This window comes from Rhinolophus ferrumequinum, chromosome 16, assembly GCF_004115265.2.
Source record: "Rhinolophus ferrumequinum isolate MPI-CBG mRhiFer1 chromosome 16, mRhiFer1_v1.p, whole genome shotgun sequence".
In the NCBI taxonomy this organism is placed as follows: domain Eukaryota; kingdom Metazoa; phylum Chordata; class Mammalia; order Chiroptera; family Rhinolophidae; genus Rhinolophus; species Rhinolophus ferrumequinum.
In genome coordinates this window covers 28,231,590-28,255,065 of record NC_046299.1, presented here as the reverse complement: position 1 = coordinate 28,255,065, position 23,476 = coordinate 28,231,590, and the positions used below count along the sequence as shown (strand labels likewise).

At 35.0% G+C, this 23,476-nt stretch overlaps 1 protein-coding gene across 1 annotated transcript in view; it reads left to right on the top strand.

Annotated features, from left to right (window-relative positions):
• The first annotated feature begins 5,497 nt into the window (after positions 1–5,497).
• Positions 5,498–23,476, top strand: part of HELLS (helicase, lymphoid specific) — a 32,515-nt gene continuing 14,536 nt past the window's right edge. Inside the window, exons 1-11 of the mRNA XM_033131193.1 lie at positions 5,498–5,657; positions 6,075–6,196; positions 9,615–9,737; positions 12,607–12,663; positions 15,347–15,383; positions 15,472–15,536; positions 17,786–17,827; positions 18,597–18,821; positions 19,183–19,365; positions 19,949–20,092; positions 21,963–22,159. Coding sequence (XP_032987084.1) covers positions 5,627–5,657; positions 6,075–6,196; positions 9,615–9,737; positions 12,607–12,663; positions 15,347–15,383; positions 15,472–15,536; positions 17,786–17,827; positions 18,597–18,821; positions 19,183–19,365; positions 19,949–20,092; positions 21,963–22,159 — 1,226 coding nt within the window. The 5' untranslated portion in view covers positions 5,498–5,626. The remainder of the gene's footprint in view (positions 5,658–6,074; positions 6,197–9,614; positions 9,738–12,606; positions 12,664–15,346; positions 15,384–15,471; positions 15,537–17,785; positions 17,828–18,596; positions 18,822–19,182; positions 19,366–19,948; positions 20,093–21,962; positions 22,160–23,476) is intronic.

Sequence of the window (23,476 nt, the reverse complement as noted above, 5' to 3'; positions counted from 1 at the left end):
ATTGTACAGTTTCTTTATAAATGTGTATATAAAAATGTAAATATAATGAATTCACTGAAAACCACTATTAACAATTACTGTGTAAATAAAACTTGTAAGCAGAGTAATTACTTGAAATGAGTCTTCATTACTTTGGAAATATCTGGTTTATTTAACCACATTTGGAGAAAAAAAGGAATAAACTTTTTTTGGCCGAATTTCTCTTCCAAGGGATGAACTAGGCCTTCATCCTCTTGAGATTTACCATACTGGCAGCTAAAATGTTGTACTGTTTCTTCCCTTGAACCTCCCATACAGGCAATGTGGGTTTATTCACATGGTTAGTGTATGACGGGTATTTTTGGTTAAAGTATATTTTCAGTTAAAAAATAACTTTTCCTGTAGTCCTCAAGATAATTTGAAATTTAATATGGTGTTTCATTTGTTGCTCTACTTAATATATATTTTTTCTACTTCACTGTCCTTTTAGCCTTGGTCTACATTGTATTATCGAAGTGCTACTAGAAGATTCCAGTAACTAGCATAATTTTCTAAAGTCATAGAACATAGTTATAGTTTTTGCTGATTTCTTTTGCATTTATGACCGGCATTTAATGTTACTGGTTTGAATATATTTGACTTAATAAAAGTTAGGTAGCATTTGCAAAAGGGCATAGAGATTTTCAAAGTCTCTGACTTCATGATAACTTTCATTGAAGCTTAGGACTATGCTAATTTTTATTTAGAAAAGTCAACTTTTTAGAGTCTACACTGTTGGAGGGTATATTCCTAAAGCATATAATCAGGAATAATTTATCTTCATAATGCCACATGGTTTATTTTGATTTTTCATTTCCTATTTTTGTTTGGATAAGAAAATTATTTTGTATTCCATGAACATATTTAAATAGCAGAGATTGATATAAAAGAGGCAAAAAACCATGTGAGGGAGCATTGAAAAATCAGATTTTAATTTGCCATGACTAGTTGACATAGTGTCAAAAAACAAAGTCTTACCTCTGGGGAAAAAATTGATTTTTGTATTGAATTCATATTATTTTGATGTTGTCAAAGCAGTTTCCAAAATAATGAATTCCCAAGTGTAGTAAAAACTTCATTAATTAGAACCTCATTGCTTCACAACATGTAGAAACAAAAATTAGAAGTTTTAAAAAAGATTTCTGGGAAATTAGCCACTTCTAGTGAAAAGAAAGCCTTTTAAAAATGCTGTTTACTTACTAACAGTGTAATTGCAATAGAAGTTAACTACTTGGTAGTTTGAATGAATGCAGGAACATCTATTAAGCCCTGATTATGTGCCAAGCACTGCCTCTTAATATTTTGATAGGCTAAACAAGGCTTTCAAAGTTAGCAAAATTGCATTTCTTTCTGAACATTCTACCATTCATATGAATGGCACATATGCAGTGTAATTAATGGGGTTTTACTATGTGCATTTCATTCTTTGGGTTGGATTTATTTTCTAATAAACACCAGAAGGAAATCTGATTTTTTTAAAAATTGCATTGCAAAAGTGTGTCATTTGTTGAACATTTAAGTAAACAGTACTTAATGGTTTCATTTAAGGTAAAATGACTTTTGTACTATTGCAGTGTATTTGGAAAATCACTTTTGTAACAAAAATGTAAATGATCAGTATATACTCAGAGTATATAAAATTGACAACAATGGTATATATACATTTGTTCTCATTTTTCATCTTCAGGCATAATACAGTGGTATGTATACATTGGTATGTATACATTTGTTCTCATTTTTCATCTTCAGGCATAATATTATACACAATGGTATTATAAAAGCAGAAAGTAAAATTTTAAATTGTCCTGGTCTAGTCAGTATTGATAATCAATATTGTCAGTAGATGATGTATTTTGATTATCACATAAATCCCAAGGCTTAATTCTAGCATCTACATTCTTAAACTTTGAAAGGGAAGTATTACTTGGATAAAATCTTTGTAGATTGTAAAAGGCTTTGAATGCCTGTGTTTAGAATTTGAGAAGATAAATCGGAACATGTTTGAATGATAGTGTTTGTTCTATTCTTAAATTAATACCAAGTGATTTTTAAATAAATTGTGCTGCGATAAGGTAATTTCTCATTACTTTGTTGTAATATTATGAATTGATTTTTATAGCCACCTATGGGAGCCCTTGAAAAGTAATTCTCATCAAACTTTTAATTAGACAACATGTTTTATGGTCTTTTAAAAGTATAAATCAAATCTTATCATTTCCTTGGTTAAAACCCTCTAGTGTCATTCCTCATAATAAAAATTCAAACTTTGTACCCTGCTCTCCATGGTCCTGTCTGTTCTGGTCTCCCTCTCTCTACAATTTCAATCACTACTCAACTTCATTAACACCATTATAGACCTAATGGATTTCTTGCCATTTCTCAATCTGCCAGCCTTCTGTCTACCTGAGGGCTTTTACTCTTGCTGTTTCCTCTGAAACGTTCTTTACCTAGGTCTTTTTATTGCTTGTATTCGATTTTCATTCAAAACCCTGCTTAATGTCACATCCTCAGAGTTGGATTTTCTCTAAATATCCATCTATCATTCTTATGACCTTACTCTGTATCTAATACTTATCACTAGCTGACATTGTTTTCTATAGTTGTTTGTTGCTTCCACTACAGTATAAACTTTGAGGTCAGAAAGCCTCTTTTTTTTTAAAACCACTGAATTGCTAGTGCCAAAAATGGTGGACGGCACTACCCAGAGTAGATAAGGATGCATAGATTGTTTTATTTTGGGCCATTCTTCAGTGAACTTGATTTAGAATATTTCTATTAGATTATGCATTTAGCTAGAAACTCAAATCATTTACTTAGCTAGAACACAAGTTTAGGTTTAGGTACAAGAGGATGAACTAGTAGAGTTCAGAATTAGGAATATCAGGAGACGGGGGGTCAGAAGAAAAAGGACAAGAGTGTTTCCCTGAAGGAGGGACTGATAGTGTTATGTGGCAGTGAGGTTGAGATGAGTATTGAAAGATGTCAGTTAAATTTAGTTGTTGTGTGTGGCATGCAGCAGCCAGATGGTTGAAGAATCAGTGGGAGGCAAGGAGTTTAAAGATTGCTAGTGTAGCTAATTGTAAAGTTAGCTGTAAAAGGGAAGAGAGCAGATAAATAGCTGGTGGGGGAAAGGAGGTTACCGCTTAACTTTTTTCAAGATGGGAGAAGTTAAAGTATTTAAATACTAATGGAAAGTATTCAGCAAAGGTTTAAGAAATAGAGAATGGGATAATGTGTAATATAAGATTCTTGAATAGGCTGCAGGGAGACGGACTCAGAGCATATCCTGAGGGAAAATAGAAAAGGTGTTCAGATGCAGGTAGGTTTGTAAATTTGGTGTTGGGAATCTGAAAGAGTTCTGTCTTACAGCTATTGTTTACTTGTGAGGTAGCAGGAAGCAGGGCCATCTGATGTAAGCAAAAGGGAGCAGTGGTTTTGTTTTTTGGATTTTGTTTTTTCCATTTCTATGGCTGGAGGGATGGTGAAGCCATTAGTATGAAAAGGATTCTAGAAGAGAAAGACATTTTGTGTGTGTAGGGAAAAATAATGACTTGTAACATCGGTGCCTCATCTGGATAGTCTACTCTGACTTTTTGTGCCACTTGTCCCTGCCAACTCTGCTTCAATCAGACTAACCTTTTGATACTCAAACATAACCGAAGCTTGTTCCTGCGTTAGTCTCTGTACTAGCTGTAGATTCTTCTTAACTCTTCCCCTGGGCTAGCTGGCTGCTTGACAGTTGGTTCTCAGCTTAAATGTGTCACTTCCTCAGATAACCTGATTACCCACTTTCAAATAACTACCCAAATTACTCTCACGACACTTTAATATTTTGCAGAGCATGTCTTACACACTCATTCACACACCCACTTATTTCCCTCAACTCCTGGAATGTAAGTTCCGTATCAACAGGAGTCTTGTGTGTCTAAATTCATTGCTGTACAGCTCCTAGAAAAGTTCCAGGAGACGTTTCTATGTGGGCCCTTAAATTAAAAAAGGAATGAACAAAACTTTTCACAGCTTCTCTTAGGGAAGGTTTGCACAATGTCAGGAAATATACCAGTGCACTTGTATTAACAAGTGGGGCCAGATATTATATGAGATGTCTGTCCTTTGAGAATCAGCTGAAACTGCCTTGAACTCTGTCTCACGGGTGTTTGGACAAATCTTCCCTACTCTCTTTCTAAGGAATTAGAAGGGATGTTGTCGGCCTTGAGCTGATCATTAAAGCCTGTAGAGAAGTTGCTACAAGAAACAAAGTATATAGAGAAAAACAACAGAGGAAAGATTTGGGGAAGTAGGCCATGTCTGAGTTCAAAAGAAGAAACAAGGCAAGATTTTTCAATGCTTTAGGGGAAAACATAAAAAGCAGTGTTTCACGTCAGTGGAAGAAATTTTGGAGGATAGTTTGGGGAAAGTCAAAAATCGTCTGTAGAGTGAGACTGATAGCTATTGTCTTTGATTAGGAGAAAATACGATTTAAGAGTATTAATCAAGTCTACATTTTATCTTAATACTGAACTAGGAATCAAAACAACTGGGTTTGACTTATCACAAAGTGACTGCAGGCTTCTGGGCAAGCCATTTTCTCTGAGCATCAGTTTTTTCACCTGTAATGTAGGAATAAAAACAATCTCTGCTAATCACAGTGTTATGAAGGTTGCTGAAGATGGTTCTGATAGATGTGCACTGTAAATTACTAAAGTTGAAGGAAACGGATAGTTACATGGCAGGTATACCATAAATTCCGAGGTGGGAGGAGGGGGGACACAGGAATTTGAAAGGGATTGCAGACAAGAAAGGATGGGATTGGAGGCTGAAGTGAAAATCCGAGATAAAAGCCCTGCTCTGTCCTTCAGGCGCCCACTCTAATTATTGGTCTATTGAATTGCTGAATCACTTTTCTACTGGCCACTCCGTTCGGTTTATCACTGCATTCAGTTCTCCCTTATCTTGAAACAACTTTCTTGAATTCGACCATAATCTTAATTTGCTATTTCTCTCTCACATCCCACCCACAAAAAAACCTTCTTCTGGATCATTTGGGGTTATTTTCCCCCCAAACGTTGAACTGCGCACTGCGGATGGCGGCGAGGTTGGCAATATTTGTTTCTGACATCCTCATTTGGATACACATAACATCTTTCCTACCTAAAGGCTCATGGGTTGGGAGGATTGAATCACATCAGGCAGTGTGTGAAGATGCTTTGCCAACTGTTAAGAGCACTACTGAAGTACTCCGTAGTCCGCAACCATCATCCAATACGTGAGGAAACGAGGCTCTCCACGGTAGGCAGACTCGCCAAGTATCACAGAGCCAGTTAAACGCCGACTTGCGCACAGAACCCAGCTTCAGAGGTCCAGGTAAACGCTCACCACGTTCAGGTTGGTTTTCTGCGCCAAGTCTCGCGCCGCCGGGGGCGGGGTCGGGGCGGGCAGCACGAAGTATCGCGAGGTGACGGTGTTTTCCCGCGAAGGCGAAGCGCGCGTTTTTCTTTGGCCGGAGATTTGTCCAGAAGACTGGAAGGTGCGGCGGCTGTGAGGACATAGCGCGCCGTGTTGCAGGCTCTGAGAGGAGGGGACCCTGTTCCGGAGTGTGTGTCCAACCATGCCAGCCCAGCAGCCGGAGAGCAGCGACGGTGAGTGAGGAACACCGTCCTCGGGGCGCGTGAGGCGGTGTTCGGGGCAGAGTAGGGGCGCAGCATGGAAGCTGCAGCCGAGCCTTGAGGGGGAGAGCTGACCCCGGGGAGAGACTAAGGAAAAGAAGGGTAGGAAGCTGTGGAGGGTACCCGGAATTGCACGCATTTGCACGACATTTAGGAGATTTTACATGGGGGAGAGCTGCATTTGCCTGAGCATCCCAATTTGTAAACGCAGGTCCAGGCAACTTGTTGACATTGTAACGATCTAGGATGCCTTCTGAGGGGAAGCTGGCGTCCCCATGGGTCAGCTTGTGCCTCGGAAGCGTTTGGGAAGAGGAAACGTTGTTTTTAGGTGGGAGTTGAGTAATTGGTAATTTTTTGAAACTGCAATGTGGAAGCCTTCTCCCCTCTTAGGGTCCCTAGAACCTGATAGGGTTGAACAGCCGGAGACTGCCGTGATTACCCCAGCCATGCTAGAAGAGGAAGAACAGCTTGAGGCTGCAGGACTTGAGAGAGAGCGGAAGATGCTAGAAAAGGTAATTTAGAAATCAAGTTCATCGTCGTTAAAGGCTGTAGTAACCTGATGCTCCCTCAGAGGTGTGGCTTGTGTTCTTCGGTTTACTAGTCCGGTTTTTTCCATAAACTTTAAAACGGGCTTTGTTATTTATCTGCTTGTGTGTTTACAGATGCTATCTTTAAGAAACCTTTGCACGTGCTTCGAATGATGCTTCTGTGGGGAAGTTTTGCCCTGTAAAGTGGCCTCATAACTATTTTAAGTGAACATTTCAAATTGCTTGTTTAGTCATTGTAATTCTTCCAGAATTGATAGTGCGTTCTTGTAGTGCTGTTTTTCGCTAAGTGATCGACTTGCTTTTTGTTTTCTTTTAGTTTTTTGGGCTCTATTGCTAAGTAAGATTCTTCAGGTAAAAATAATAAGTTATATGTGTGGTTTTCTTGTTCAGAGTATCTACTTTGTAAATTACTAAAAGCAGTTTTTAACCTCTTAAAAATTCAATTCTTAAAGTACAGTACACTCCAATAATAAAGCCCCACCCTGCTGCTTAATTATTGCATGTGCAAGGAAAAGAATGATAGCTGGCACCATCTCTTACCCACTGCCTACCAAGTGATTTTCTTGTAATAATTCATTTACCCTCCTAATACTACGATGATATAGGTACTTTTGACGTCTCCATTTACATAAGATGAAACTGAAGTAGTGGGGGGTCACGCACTAATGAACTCAAATTTGAACTCCGCAGGTCTCCAGTTTTTGTCCTTAACGTGATACCCCTCTAAGGAAATACACTTTAGTAGTAACTCCATGTAATTGCAAAACTACTGAAATTGGGAAACATGCACTCCAAAGATAAGTAATGAATCAGTTGGCTCCCTGGTATTGTATATCAGCAGTGATTTTTTTTTTGGTTAGCATTGTTAATACTTCATGAGCATTTGTTGCGAGGTACTGTTCTGAATGCTGTACATGCACTGACTCATCAAATCCTCAGCTATTCTATAAAGTAGATACTGTAACTAAACTCATTGTTACTATTATTAGCCTCACTAGTTTAATTACTAATATAAACTGTTAAAGTATTCTATGAAGTAGGTTCTATTTTCACCTCTTTTTATGGATGAGGAAACTGAGGCACCTAGAGCTTGCCTGGTTCCCACAGCTTGGTAGTAAAATGGCAGAGCCAAAACTAATTAAGCCACGTGGTTCCAGAATTCACTTTTTAACCATCATGCTATATTTTCACTCCAGTAATACTGATTTTGTTATTAACTGATCATCCATAGTTGACCATAATCAGTTAAGATAAATATGTTAACAAATTTTAATAAAATTGAGAGGTCGACCTTGAACCACCTTTCCTCATTCTCTGAATTCCCATAGTACTTTTTTTATTACACGTTTATTAGCATTACTTGACTCTCACTGTTTCTTGAGGGAGGGCAGGCACATCACTTTTGTTTTTGTAGGCACCTAGCAATCTATGTTTACTGAATTCCTAAGTATGGTGTGTGTGTGTGTGTGTGTGTATATATATATATATATACATTATGTAATAATATATATACATTATGTAATAATATATATATTATTACATAATGTATATAAGATTACATAAATAAAACAAACATACTTATTAGCCATATAACAAGGTGAATTGTAAAAGAGGAGTCCTGGGGCAAGTGTCCAGAATAGTATCAACTTCGGAGGTGGTAAGAATGATAAAGTCTTAATTTTGGGTAGTATATCTTCAGTTTTATAACCCATGAAGGTTGTTGGCTAAGGAAATACCATTTGAAGAAAGTTATGAGGTACAATAAGAATACATTTCCAGATTGCATTAATTCCAAGGAAGAAATATTTTCACAGTGGAAAAATATCTGTCAAAATTTGTAGTACTGTAAGTATTAGCTGATGAAACTAGGAGTCAAAATGACTTCTACTTTCAGTGAAATTTTTAAGCTTTTGAACAAACATTTTCCAATTAGTCCTAAATTTTTTTGGCATTGTTATTGTTGAGGGATAGGTATAGTACAGCTAGCTTTTCTTTAGCAGTTATGCAATTAAAATAGCAATTTTTAATCTGCTTTTAGTCCATCTATGATTAAAGCATATAGCTCTAGTTAATCTTTCTACTAATGCAAAGGTGTAATTTGCTAAAAACTGTATTTAGGTCCGTTGTTCTTACATGTCTTTATGTACACTATTGAAAGAATTGATTTATTTTTGCACCTGACATTCATAAATTATTCCCTTAGGTGATTATGGAGAAAATTCTAAGAATGAGTCATTCCCTACGTATCTTTGGAGGACAAAAAGCCTCAGTATACAGAATTAAAGATTCCTTTCCTTTTGGGAGAATAAAGTATTTATGGGCGTATACTTAGAAATGCTTAAGAGAGGAAGAGCCAGCTTAAGTCTTAATGAGGGGCATTTACTTTTCTTTAGGAAATTTTAAGATTTGTGAAGAGCTTGGGCAATGGATTTGACATTCATGTGCTACAGTATATTTTCTTTGGCTTTTCACCAGCATTTCCTTTAGAAAGAAGTCACTGTTAGTCTAGAATACTTACTAAAGAGTAGCATTTAATGTATCTGTAGTAGGGGAGGGGAAAGGTAAGAGTTGGGAATTTTCTCGAAGGAGGTAAAAGGAAAATAGTTCATATTGTGTAGACTGAAATATAATGTCCTTCCCACCCCATCCTGATCATCAGGTATGCTCCTCGCTAGGCATTCAGTGCTTTCCACAGATGGAGCTACAATTTACCTTAATATAAAATAATAAAATTAAGTCAAGAAAGTAATGATAGATAAGATTTACTTCAAAATTAGTTTGAAATACAGAAAACTGGGTTTAAAGGTTAACCTTGGCATAGTATTCTAATCATTAATTACAAATTGTTATTCACAATGGCATCTTAAAGCTTTAATTTAAAAAATGTATGCTAATTTATTTTGAACAGGATTTAAGGTAGCAGTTACATGTAAATTAAGCCCGGAATATTTTTACTAAAATTTTAAACAAATTTTAAAAGTTAAAAATTATAAAGTCTTAAGTAATTTCATCTCCCCATTTAAAATTTCTAATATTTAATTTCAAATACTTTAAGAAAGGACCTTCGACTCAGTAGATGCCAGTAACCATATGTCTAGTATCTGAATTTCAGTATTTTGGTATCCAAGCAACATATTACCAGATTGCCTGTTGAACCCAAGAATCATACTGTTTTCATGGAAAAAATATGATTTTTCTTTTGGAAAATAAAGTATTTTTAGTAAATAAATTTAATATTATAAAAAACCTGTTTTCATTAATTACGCAAAATATATTAAATCCAAAGAACATTCATTTAGTTAGTTTTGTTATCCCTATGCAAAAAAAAAATCAATGTATGTCAGAAAACTTTAATAATTATGGAAATTTTCTCTATGGATAGGCTCGCATGTCTTGGGATAGAGAGTCCGGGGAAATTCGGTACCGTAGACTTCAACATTTGCTTGAAAAAAGCAATATCTACTCCAAATTTTTATTGACTAAAATGGAACAGCAACAATTAGAGGTATGTATATGTGATTGATTATAACTAATAGCTTAATTTTTTTAAAACCAGCTTTATTGAGATAAAAATTACATAACAATAAAATGCACACATTTTGAGTTTATAGTTGGATGAGTTTTGACCAATATATAGACTTGTGTAATCATCAGCACAATCAAGATAAAGAACATTTCCATCATCCCCCAAAGTTCTCTTCTTTGGTGATCCCCATTCCTGGCTGTGGGCAACCACTGAATCGTTTTCTGTCATTAGATTAGTATTCCTTTTTCTAGAATATCATAAATGAAGTCATATGGTAAGCCCTCTGTGTCTTACTTCTTTATCTCACCATATTTTTGAGATTCACATATGTTGTGTTTATTCAGTAGGTCTTTTTATTCCTGAGAAGCGTGCCATTGTATGAATATACCACCATTTATTTTATATTCACCTGTTTGACTTTTATCCTGACTAGTAATATTTCCTGGATACTGAAAATTGTGAATTTTATGTTGCTCAGTCTTGTTTTAAATTGCTCGAGATATAATTGATATACCCCAACTACACATATTTAAAATGTACAATTTTCTAAGTTTTGACATGTATATACCTATGAAGCCACCACAATCAAGATAATAAACATAATTATCAACTCTAAAAAATTATTTCTGTCCCCCCCCTTTGAGGTATAATTGACATATCAGTTTCAGGAATAAAGCATGATTTAGTATTTTATATATTGCAATATTATAATATCACCACAGTAAGTTAACATCTGTCATCATACATACTTAACAATTTTTTTCTTACGAGGACTTCTGAAATTTACTCTTACGCTGTACGGTATCATTAACTAGTCATCATGCTTTACAGTACATCTCCATGCTTTACAGACTTACTTTATAATTGAAAATTTGTACCTTTTGACTTTCTTTACCCAGTCCACCCTCCCCTCAACCACCAGGCTGTTCTTTGTATCTGTGGACTCATGGTTGTTTTGTTTCTTTGTTTTTTAAAGAGTCCACAGTAAGTGAGATCATATGGTGTTTCTTTTTCTCTGACTTACTTCACTTAGCATAATGCCATCAAGGTCCATCTATGATGTCACAAATGGCAAGATTTAATTTCTTTGTTCTTTTTTTTTTTTAATTTTTATTTTGTGAATATTGGGGAACATTCTGTTTTTCCCAGACCTATCAGCTCTATATCAAGTCGTTTTCAGTCTAGTTGTGGAGGGTGCAGCTCACTGGCCCATGTGGGAATCGAACTGGCAGCCTTGACATTATGAGCACTGCATTCCAACCACTGAGCCAACCGGCCACCCTCTTTTTTTTTATGGTAGCAACTTTTTTGTGATTTCCTGCCCCTTTTTAATTCTCTCCCTTCCCTCATTTCCTGTCTTCATCACCAGATAGCCACTGATCTACTTTGATATTATTAATTTTCATTTTCCATTGGTGATATGTTCTTTAAGCTTTTATATGTCTGGAAATGCCTTCATTTGATTTCATTTTTGAAAGAGATTTTTCCTGGGTAAAGAATTTATTTTTTTTTAGGACTTCTTTCCCCCACACAGTTCTTCAATGATATTTTACTGCTTTCTAGCTTACATTGTTTCTGATAAAGAGGCCTACAAGATTGTAAGCAGTCTGGCTGCCTCCCATTACCTTTCAGACCTCGTTCTAGGTGTTTCCTGCCTTTGGGCCTTTGTACTGGCTGTTTTCTGCTTGGGACCCTCTTCTAGATATCTGCATGGCTTACTTCATCATCATTTTCAGGTCTTGGCTTGAATACTTTCTCAGTGGGGCCTGCCCTGAGAACCTTAAGTAAAGTTGCTACCTGACACCTCCTCTACTCTCACACTCCTGATCCCCTTTACCTTGTTTGATTTTTATTGTACTTATCTAAGACACTGTATAATTTACTTATTGTCCAGTAGAATGTATGGAGATACAAAATGTGCAGATTTTGAGACTACAATAAATCCCTCTGTTCCCATTATTCAAATTGAATAATTATCAAGCAAGATTTTGCTATATTTACTAAATTCTTTTTCCTTGGTGAAGCCCTTTTTAAACCTTTGTATGGTAAAGACACACAGATACATAAAAACAAACCATGTCAAGCTTAATGAGTTATAAGGCAAATACTCTTTTTAACCACCTCTTGGGAATGGTTTGAATCCTTGTGTCTTTTAAAGCTTTATTGGGGTGCATATGGAACAGCTTTTAGCATGGAATAATTTGCCCCCACGCCCCACCCCCTTCTGAGCACTCTTGATGCCCTCTGCGTTGGAGGCCTTTCTGCTTTGGCTGACATATGAACTATTCCTGATAAATTGGGAGCATAGGGATTGTTCCACCTGCTTCTTTCTGGTGGCTTTTGCTGGCCTTGGTTTCCTTAAACTCATGTACTGATAAACGCTCAATGAAGACTTGACCGCTGATCTTAAGAGCTATCTTTGTGTGCAGCTCTCTCTCCTCGTACTTGACCCTGGGTGTGCTAGGTGCTCTAAGGTTTGCACTCTGTCTCCTCAGAGCTCAGGTCAACTGTTGAGCTCTCTTTCGGTTCTCCCTCCATTGTTTGCTCTTGGAAATGGCCTTCAGGCAGAAAGCTGGGCAATCAAAATTCACCTCATTTGTTTCCCTTCTGTCAGTGTTCACTGTTCTTTGCTGTATGTTGTCTGAAAACCATTGTTTAATATATTTTATCTGGATTTTAGTTGCTTAAGGCAGGAGGGTAAATCTGTTCCCCGTTCCATAAAGTCTTAAAGTGCAAGTGCTCCCTTTTTTTAAAACATATATGTTACATAGTGAAGGTAAGTTATCTGAGATGTGTGTTTTATACTTTGTATTTCTATTTGTGACACTAAAAAAAAATTATCTTACAGGAACAGAAGAAGAAGGAGAAATTAGAGAGAAAAAAGGAATCTTTAAAAGTTACTAAGGTAATACATAGTAAGCTAGAATATATTGTATATATTGCCTTAAATTCTGAAGAAATTCTTTTGTATTTTTTTTTTTTTTTTTAGCTTTTATTTATTTAAGTGTGTCTTTCCAGGACCCATCATCTCCAAGTCAAGTAGTTGTATCAATCTAGTTGTGGAGGGCATAGCTCACAGGGGTCCATGCGGGGATTGAACCGGCAACCTTGTTGTTAAGAGCACCACGCTCTAACCAACTGAGTTAACCAGCTGCCCCTTTTGTATTCTTGACTTTATTGCTCATATATTTAATTTTAACCTTAATGATAACCTTTGTTACAAGTTGCTGAGGGATATGTAAAATTTTCTCAGTATTTTAGATAGGGAAGGAGAGCTAAACTGTGACCTCTTCTGCTTCTTATTCTGTGGATTATTTTTCATAAAAACAAAATTTTGCTTTCTTATCTGGGAAAAGTCTGCAAAAGTTTCATACCTCGATGCATTTTATAAGTGGCCAGATCTTTTGGACTCTTTAATGATTACTCTTTCATGCCTTCAACCTCATCTTGTCATTTTGTAGCCATAATAATATAAATGTGTATCTTATGCATAGCTGCAATAGTGAAACCAAAATTGTAACAGATAGTCATCTCCTAGTAACATTTCAGATACTAGGGTATTCATTTAGGGATAGCCTGAATTTTAGGTATGACCTTTGTAAAGAATATATTTTAACATGAGGCTCCTTAATGCAGTATTGATGGGAATTGTATTATATAAAGAACAGTTGTGCTAGTGAAAAGAGAAATAATAAGGGTAACATTTATTGAGTACTTATTGTGTAAGGCATTGGTCTGAGCTTCACGTGTTTTTCCTTAATTCTCAAAACAGCTGTTAGGTGCAGGTACTCTTATTGTCCCCATTTTACATATAAAGAAGCTGATGCAAGGAAATGAAGTACAGTCTCATTTGCAGATTCCGTATTTGCAAATTTGCCTACTAGCTAACATTTATTTGTAACCCCAAAAGCAATACTGGCGTTTTTGTGGTCATTCATTCACACATGCATGTGAAAAACAGCCAAAATTTGAGTCTTCCAACCTGCACATTCCCAGCTGAGGTAAAAGTGGTGATCTGCCTTGTTTAAGCCGTCACACTGTAAACAAGCTGGCATGCTGTCACAAGTATCCTTTTTGTGATCTATTTAATGCCACAATTTTTGCATTTCTGTGATATTTGTTGATACTAGTGTTTAAAATGGCCCTCAGCCATGTTGTGCTAAAGTGCTTTCTAGTGTTTCTAATGCAAGGAGGCTGTGTTGTGCCTAGTAGAGAAAATAGGTGTGTTAGATAAGCTTCCTTCAGTAGTGAGTACTCTTCTACTCATTTAGTCCTTCAGAGTGACTAGTGAGTGGTCTTGGCTGAGTTCAATGTTAATCAGTATATACATTAAAGAAGACAAAACAGCAACACACATAAAATGGGGTTAGATATTGATTGGTTGATGAAAATGTGATCAGAGCCTTTGCCAGGACCCTAAACTTGTATTTGTCCTAGAGGCAGTGATTCAGTGTTCACCGATTCAGTATTCGCAGTGACTAGAGAACATAACTGCTGCAAATGAGAACTGACCATAACGTGCTGAAGATCACATATCTAGTAAATAGTGATGTCAGGATTTGAACCCCGCATTAGTCTCAGACCCAACAGTGCTATACTCAACTGCTTTTGTTAGGAAATATCAAAATGCCAATAGGCAAAGTAGGTAGGTTATCTTTAAGTCCAGTTATTTAAACCTTAGTGTGGTTAGTGGTGATGTGAATGTACAGTCGATAATGTTGCAACAAAAACAGTTATTAAAAACTGATATAATTTGACTCAGTTGCTAATTCCGGGGACTTATTTTGGTGTTGTTTTGTTTTGTTTTTTTAAAGGACACACACAATACTCGTGATAATTTACTGGCTTAACCATTTACTCTCTACTCTTCATCTTCAGCCATTTGATTTAATCCATCCTTCCACTTTTGCCCAGCTAAATTTTTATACCAGAGTTGTTCTTTCCCCACTTTGTTCTAAAGGAACCAAACTTCAAATTCTGCCTACTCCATCTCAGTCCCTTTTGGTATTTTCATTTTTAATCCTCCAACTTTTTTACTTCATTTTTACTTCATCTTTATTTCATTGTCATTTTCATTTCTCAAACGTGTACCTATTCATGATCTTCTTTTCCAACTCTCATTTTCAAACTGTTTTTGAATGTCTCTTCCTCTCCCTTATCTTCCCTCACTAATATTTTTTCAGTCAGTATTTTATTTCTACTTTCAGTTGTATTTAACTTACTAATTTTACTGGAAATCAGTACTTTCCATACCATACACTTCAATATTTTTAGAATAAGCATGCAGTTACAGACGATACATACATAGTAATTTCAAAATAAAAATGCCTTCTATGTTTAATTTTGAAATTTTCTCTTGTAAAATAAAAGATATTGAGGAAAGTAGAGTCTTTGGGAGAAAGTAAAGGGCTATGGTTACAAATCAGTTACAGTAGGGAAGTATGGAAGAGTTACATGTTGTAAGTGTAACAGTGAAAGAGTTGTAGATGTAGTTGAATTGCAAGTAACGTTTACTTAATCAATACATTTTAATTTGTAATACCACAGTAGTCTTTAGAAAAATAATATTCTAAATCCTTGTTTTGTAGGGTAAAAATTCCATTGATGCAAGTGAGGAGAATCCAGGTAAATTTCCTTGTTCTAGTTTTGAAGGATATGTGTTTATATTTTTGCATTAATTGCTATCAAAATAAAATGATTTTTTTTTATATAGTTATGAGAAAGAAAAGAGGAAGAGAAGATGAATCCTACAATATTTCAGAGGTCATGTCAAAAGAGGTAAAAATAAAGGGGGAAGGGCACATAAGATTCAATGCTTAGTAAAAACCTATTGTGCGTTTTTTGAAGTACGTTAAAGCTGTATGGATTGTTATTATTTACTTGACGTTTCAGCCTGTTAAGTGTTTGGAAGAAGATCATATCTTGTTAAAGGAGAATGAGCTTTGCCTAATCAGAAATTATAATTTCTTGAAATCTCAAAACCTTATCTTAAGAAAAAATTTTGTTCTTATTCCTTGTTGAAGACCTTTAGGGAACTAAAATCACATACTCGTTTCTAAAACCAGGTCCTTTTTTACCTTCTCACTTGTTACCTCATAACAGAAATTAATTAAAGAACGTCTTTAATTATGACAAACTTTAAATGTTCCTTAAGCACATTTTAATGCATCACATTCTTACATTAAAAATTCTAACTTTATTACTTACAACATTTTTCTTTTACCTGAAAATCAAACTCTTTAGATTTTTAGAAGGTATAATGTGTAAAGTTTCACATAATTCTTGTCTTTAGGGTTATTCCCCTCATTTCCATTTAAAAATAATGATCAGGACGTGCTCAATTGATCATGGAACACACTCAGCCTGCAGTTGAACAACACTATTAATGAGATTTATTGAAGGTTAGCCAGTCACACAGTTGGTAATTTAATTCATCAAATGTTTGTGGTGTGTCTGCTGTAGGCAAACTTTGTCCTAAGTGGATAAGATCAATTAGTAAAGAAAAGTAACATTTGCCTTAACCTCTATCCAGTGGGAAATATATAGTAGTAAGTACTGAGTATAATTGTTAAATTTGATGGTATTGCGCATATAGGGTTCTTAACTCAGGCATGAGGTTCATAAAGTTTTCATCTAGGAAGTGGCATCTAGGTTGATAGAGACTTAAGTAATAAACGTTAAATCATGTAATAGTGGGGAGGGATTAATCGGGAAATAGTAAGATACAGGGAAGATAGTGGGTAAGTGTTCTCGGAAGAGATACTAACCTTTGACAAATGTCCAGAGGCAAGGGAGATCCTGGCAAGTGCAAAACACTTAAAATGAAATTATCTTTGGCTCCAGTTGTATGTAAATGAAAGCGTGTTGAATGAAGCTGTCGAGGTAAGCAGAGTCAGGACTCATCATCAGGTTTAATTTTTAGCAAGATTACTTCATAGATGGTATTGTGTTCATTTTGATTCATTCACAAATGGTTCTCCAAAAGTTGAGCTTGCCTAGTCATTTTAAAAGGCAGCTCTATTCCCTATGTAACATAGCTTCGGCTTTAGAATATGAATATCTATACTTAATACTTTACAAACACAGCACAAATATGTACATATGGATTTATGTGCCAGCCACCTACTGACATGTTCTGTCATTCTCCTGTGCCTCTTAAATTTGAGATACGTTTCAAGTTTCTTGAATTTATCATACTGGTTCAGCCCCTTTGTCTTCTGTACATATGTTTTCTGCTCCCTATTTTTAATGCTATGCTCTGGTAACAGGTTTTTCAGATAATTCGATATAACAATACTCTCCTAAGTCATGAGGAAACCAACACTCAGGCATAGCTTGTCTTCATACCCTTAGCATCTAGTGGGAATTCACAATCAGAGCACTTATTCTGGGTTTTTAATTTGTCTTTACCTCTTGCTCAGAATTACAAACTCAGGTGACTATCCACAGAGGCCTAAAGTGGGAGTTGAGACTGTAATACTTTTGGAAGTCAATTATTGAGTAATTGGAGTAGCCACAACTTGCTTCTAGAGCAGAGTTTGGAAAACTTTTTCACTTTGCGGAGTTTTTTGGGTTAACTACTCAACCCCAAATTTGACCGTTGTAGTCCAAAAGCAAGCCAAATTAAACAAATTAAACAAATAAACCTAATTTTGTTCTAATTAAACTTTATTCCTAAAAACAGGTTGCCAGCTTGAGCTGGTCCACAGGATATAGTTTGCCATCCTCTGTACTAGAGGACTATTGGCCATATGTGAATTTGAACCTAGTCTATTCAGGTAAACTGATCAAGAAAAAAAAGGAAAATTCAGGAGTAAATACCGCAATTTTTATGTGTTGCTAACTAATTCAGAATTTTATGAGACACTCTATAGGCTTAATTTTGTGTGAGGTCCACCAATTTGAATCCATTATTTTAATTACCTTGAGAGCCTTATCCCCATTTCCTTGCATAAAATCAGAACAGTAAACGTTTGTTAAATGAATGAATGAACCACATACATTATTTTGTTTTCTCAATGTTCTAGGAAATTTTGTCTGTGGCTAAAAAAAATAAAAAGGAGAATGAGGTAAGTTAAGATTTATAATAGATATTAAATTTAGGAGTTAATATTTGCTTCCCTGATCATTACCCCCCTTTCTTTTAATCACCAGTGTACTTTTTCCTCACCAGTATACTATTTGTTAGCCTTTTAAGAAAAGTGCCCATTCACTTTTCCAGTTGAATATCCAGTTGTGGCATCATTTAAAAGACTTACCATAAGACTTTTCTTTTGAATTGACTTAATCCTCGTTTTCACATTCTTAAAATGGAGTTGTGGAGGTCACCAACCGGTATAACCTGTCATTGGTCCTAAGTTGTTGCTGAGTGTCACAAACAGATAAATTTATATTAAGTGTGATGTAGTGAGTTTTTAAACTTTCTTTGTCCCTTTCCATTTGGAAGTAAATGTTTATGTTTTTTGAAAGGAAATTTTTTAATTTTTTTACAGGCGTTACCCATTATAGTTGCTGTGGGTGAAGGAAATTGTTAAGAAAGTAATTTAATAAGTTCTGGGATAGCACTTTCTAGCTTTTTGGAAGGGAGGTACAATTGTAAAGTGATTTCAAAATGTAGTCTCTAAGGGATATTTGCAGAATTTTTTTCCCACCAATGCAAAGCCATTGGGGGAATGGAGGTACTGTCTCTAGGGTTTTATTCAACATAAGATTTTATTTCTCCATACCTAATGATTATAGGGCTGGGTAAATTTTAATTAGTAGTTACATTTTCTGGTAAGTAGAGGGTACCAGCATTATGTATCAAACTTCTAATTAAGAACTTTTTTTTCTTTATAGGATGAAAGCACCTCTTCTAATCTCTGTGTAGAAAATCTTGAGAAAAACAAAGACTCGAATAGTATGATTAAAGATAGGTTGTCGCAAACAGTTAGGCAGAATACTAAATTCTTCTTTGACCCAGTTCGGAAATACAATGGACAGCCAGTACCCTTTCAACAACCAAAACATTTTACAGGAGGAGTGATGCGATGGTACCAAATAGAAGGCATGGAATGGCTTAGGGTAATGAATTCTCAATTTTAATGCAAGATAAGGGTTCATTTTTATATAACAACTTGTTAATGTAATATAACCCAACTTGGGTTGTTCCATGTTTCACTGTTATATGTAAAACACTTTCATGTATAAATACTTATTTTCTGATTTATTTACCCAGAATAAATGTTTTAAAATGAAAATTATCTTATTCAAGGCTACCAGCATGTTTATGGCTTTGATAACTGTGCTGTTATAACAAGTGTTATGATTTATGGTGTGAACATGTCAGTCTCATAATTATCTTTGGGTAAAAAAAGATGTAAACAGTTGCTAATTCAATAGGCATTTATATCAATTTCAATACAGTGTATATTATTTTGTCCAGATGCTTTGGGAAAATGGAATTAATGGCATTTTAGCAGATGAAATGGGATTGGGAAAGACAGTTCAGTGCATTGCTACAATTGCACTGATGATTCAGAGAGGAGTACCTGGACCTTTTCTTGTCTGTGGGCCTTTGTCTACACTTCCTAACTGGATGACTGAATTCCAAAGATTTACACCAGAAGTAAGACATGTTTCCTTTTCTTAAGTATATATCATTTCAAATGTTTATTCTATTTTGTTATTTGAATTAAATTGTAGATCTTCTGTGTAAACACTACATCTTATGTGACTTGCATTTCACTCTTAACAATACCTACTTTAAGTTTATAAAGAAGAATACGTATTAATAATTTGGGACTTTTTGCCAAAACTATCCGTGGATGATTTTCAGTGTGTTGGATAATTTGATTCACCTGAGACAGACCTAGGTAGAATTTATTCTTTAATTCTGTTTATTATTATGGTGTTTTCCTTCCACAGTCTGCTGTCTTGGCCATATCCTTACCTTATGAGAAACATATGTTTTAGAAGTTGCTTTGCCATCTACCTCACCTTATACTTCATTTGTTCTAATGCCTTTTTTATTCTCCCACAGTAGTCCAATAATAATAATATTAAAATTGATTAACTCATTTTGTTATAGAAAAATAGAACTAAGATTTAGTTAAATCATCTTTTTCTCCAAAATGATTAATTTTATATTTTTCAAATTTTTGATATAGTTTGTCTTAAAGTTCGTTATAAACCAATATAAAATTTTTCAGATTCCTACTATGCTATATCATGGGACCCAGGAGGAACGTCGAAAATTGGTAAAGAATATTCACAAACGGAAAGGGACACTGCAGATTCATCCTGTGGTAGTCACTTCATTTGAAATAGCCATGAGAGACCGAAATGCATTACAGGTATGAATGGTCTGTTTTCATTGGATTCTTTATAATCCCATAAATCACATTTTTCTTTATAACATTTGTCACCATTCAGTAGCATTTCTTTATTTTTTTCCATGATGACAGTAATAGGTTGTATAGTGCATATTCACTTGTAAACTGGAGGTTTATTTTAACAAAGATTAAGATGAAGGTTGTAGTCTCTAAAAAGAAAATTAAACCCTATGATACTTTAACCTATAGCCATAATATCATTATAAATGTGTTAGAATCAGCCAGATGTAGACCTAATCTGAATATATTACAGATAATGTCTCTGACATGTGGTTTAAGTATATAGAACTTATTTATCCATTTAATTTTAATCAAGTAAGAATAGAATATATAAAGACAAGTTTGTTTATTTTTAGACTGTTACTTATGGATCTGTGTTTCCCTTACCAGTATATCAAATTTTACCTGTGTGCTGGTGGAACTTTGGAATATAATTTGCAGTTATGTTATTTTTTCACAGTCAGAGTAATATATACTGTTTATAGAAAGAAAACATACAGAAAGAGTTTACCTGAGAATTACTACTGCTTTATTAAATAACCATTGTTAATATATAGGTATAATTTTATACATAGGGTTATATTACACATTTTTTCTTGGAACTCCTATTTTAAAGTAAATAGTATAACATGAAGACCTTTCTAATTATTTTGCTCTCCCTTACCAGCCCATATTGAAGCATAGGCTTCCTTGTCAATTCCATTTGCCAGTGGCTAGAATTTTTGTAATTTTCCCTTTAACTGAGCTTATGTTATTCCAGGATCCTATTTTTAGGAGTTGATGGCACTGGGGTTGCCTGTTCCTGAGTAGTAGCAGAAGTATCTGATTTCGCTAATTTATTTTTCAAATACTTTATCATTTCCATTGTATTGGGTTTTTCTTTTGCCAATTTATAAAGGATGTTTTGTATGTTTGACTTTTTAAGGCAGATGTCTTACAGTGAGAGATTATTCAGGTTACCTGGTTTGCCATATACCAGAAAAAGAAGTCCCAAGTTAGTTTTACTAAAGAAGTCACAATATTATAAAAATTTTTATTGTTTTATTCTGGTATGAATGTATAAAGTAAAATATAAACGATGCACCATTTCATACTCTTTCCTCAATTTGCTAATCCTGTTATCCAAGCATATCTACACTTGCCAGTTTTATTTTTATATTTCCCAGAAATATTGCATATTTCTGTATTTTTGCAAACTAAAATAGATTAAGTTTGCCTGGTCAAGATAAAAGTGAAGAATGATGTTAAAAATGAAAAACTAAAACAATTGTCATGACAACCTAAAGAAAGTAAATGGATGCTTTCTGCGAAGATAGAAATTACTAAAATTGTCTCTAGAAGAAAGTGAAAACCTAAACAAACCAATAACTATGCAAGAAAGTGAGACCACTAGTAAGTTAAAAAGTGTCAATCTCAGATACAGGCATCAAGAATGAAAATTCTGATGCTATTTAATTTTTCAGAGCATATGGAACTAATAAAAGCTTTCAGTTCCTTTTTAGTTATCTAGTATATCACTAATCAACACTTGATGCATTAGAAAGAAAAAACTACAGACTGACTAAAGAATGTGAATGGAGAATCTTAAATACATAATAGCAGGTGGACTTTATTAGTTCATGGCCAAGTGAGGTCTATTTCAGGAACACATCAGTTTTAGGAAATGCATCTATCCTTTTAGTAGATAAAGGAAAACATCATATCAATAGATACAGAAATGCCATTCGATAAAATTGAACATTCATCCCTAATAGAGATTTTATTTTCAGAATGTTTTTAGGAAAAATCATGTTGTATCATTTTTTAAATTTTCCCTAAATTTCTTTCCTAGCATTGCTTTTGGAAATATTTAATAGTAGATGAAGGACACAGAATTAAGAACATGAAGTGCCGTCTAATCAGGGAGTTAAAACGATTCAATGCAGATAACAAACTTCTTTTGACTGGGACTCCCTTGCAAAACAATTTATCAGAACTTTGGTCATTGCTAAACTTTTTGTTGCCAGATGTATTTGATGACTTGAAAAGGTAGGTGATCCAGTTATTTAAGTCTTTATGTTTTCCTAACCTCAAAATCTGCGTTCTTAGTGAAAATGAATTCCTTTCTTCTAGATAGCTGAAATAAAATGATAGCTTTGGCAAGTTCTTTGTGGTACATATTATATATTTTACTCTAAAATAATGGACATACATCACTGTAAGTTTAAGGTGTACAGCATGATAGTTTGATTTACATATATTGTGAAATGATTACCACGATAGGTTTAGTTAACATCTGTCATCTCAGAGATGTAGTAAAAGGAAAAAAATTCTTGTGATGAGAATTCTTAGGATCTACTCTGTTAACAGCTTTCCTACATATCATACATCAGTGTTAACTGTAGTCAACATTTTGTAAATTATATTCCTAGTACTTATAAAATGGAAGTTTGTACCTTTTAATCACCTTTCACCGATTCCCCTTACCTCTACTATATGTTCCACTCGACCTAAATTATGTGAGAGCAAATAAATATTAAAAGTTTTTGTTTGCATTGATTAAAGGAAAACTGTTGAATTGAAAACATTTTGTCAAAATACTAAATTAATTTTTTATTTGTTTTCCCCTTCTTCTGCCTCCCTCCATTCCAGTTCAAGCCGATGTTTCTCAGTCTAGTTGTGTAAGACACAGCTCCCTGGCCCATGCTGTAATTATGAGCCTTGCACTCCCCTGGCTGAAGCAGTTGGTCGCTGGTCGTCGGTTGGCCGCTCACAGCAGCTCTCGGCAGCTCTAGCTGGCTGCCAGCCGCTCACGCTCGCCACCGGCCCCTACTGGCAGCACACTGTAGCCCACGGCAGCACACAGCAGCCCAGCTCCAGGGAGAGCTGTTATTCCCAATCTTAGCTGTAGAGGGCGCAGCTCACTGGCCCATGTGGGAATCAAACCTGCGACCTTGACGTTAGGAGCAATGAAAATTAGGAGGTGCTCCAACCACCTGAGCCACCGGACCGGCCCCTAAAATATTTCTATAGGGCTTTTTATTGTATTAACTTTGTGTGAAGCCTTCATGGATTCTTCTCATTTTATCATAAAACAATTTGGGGGATAAAGGGTATTATATCACCTATCTCACATATAAGAAAACCTAGGTATAAAGTTAATTAAAAATAAAACTAGTTAATGCCAGAGCCAAAGTAAAACCAAACTGTCCCAGTTTCAACATAGTGCTTTTTATTCTTGAAACTGTTTAAAACTTACCTTACATTATGGAAACCAAAAAAAAAATTTTTTTGTTTTCAGAAAACCATTAGTATTCTCAGAATAGAAGAAAATCTTAATAGAAGTTAAAAATAAGATGGAAATAT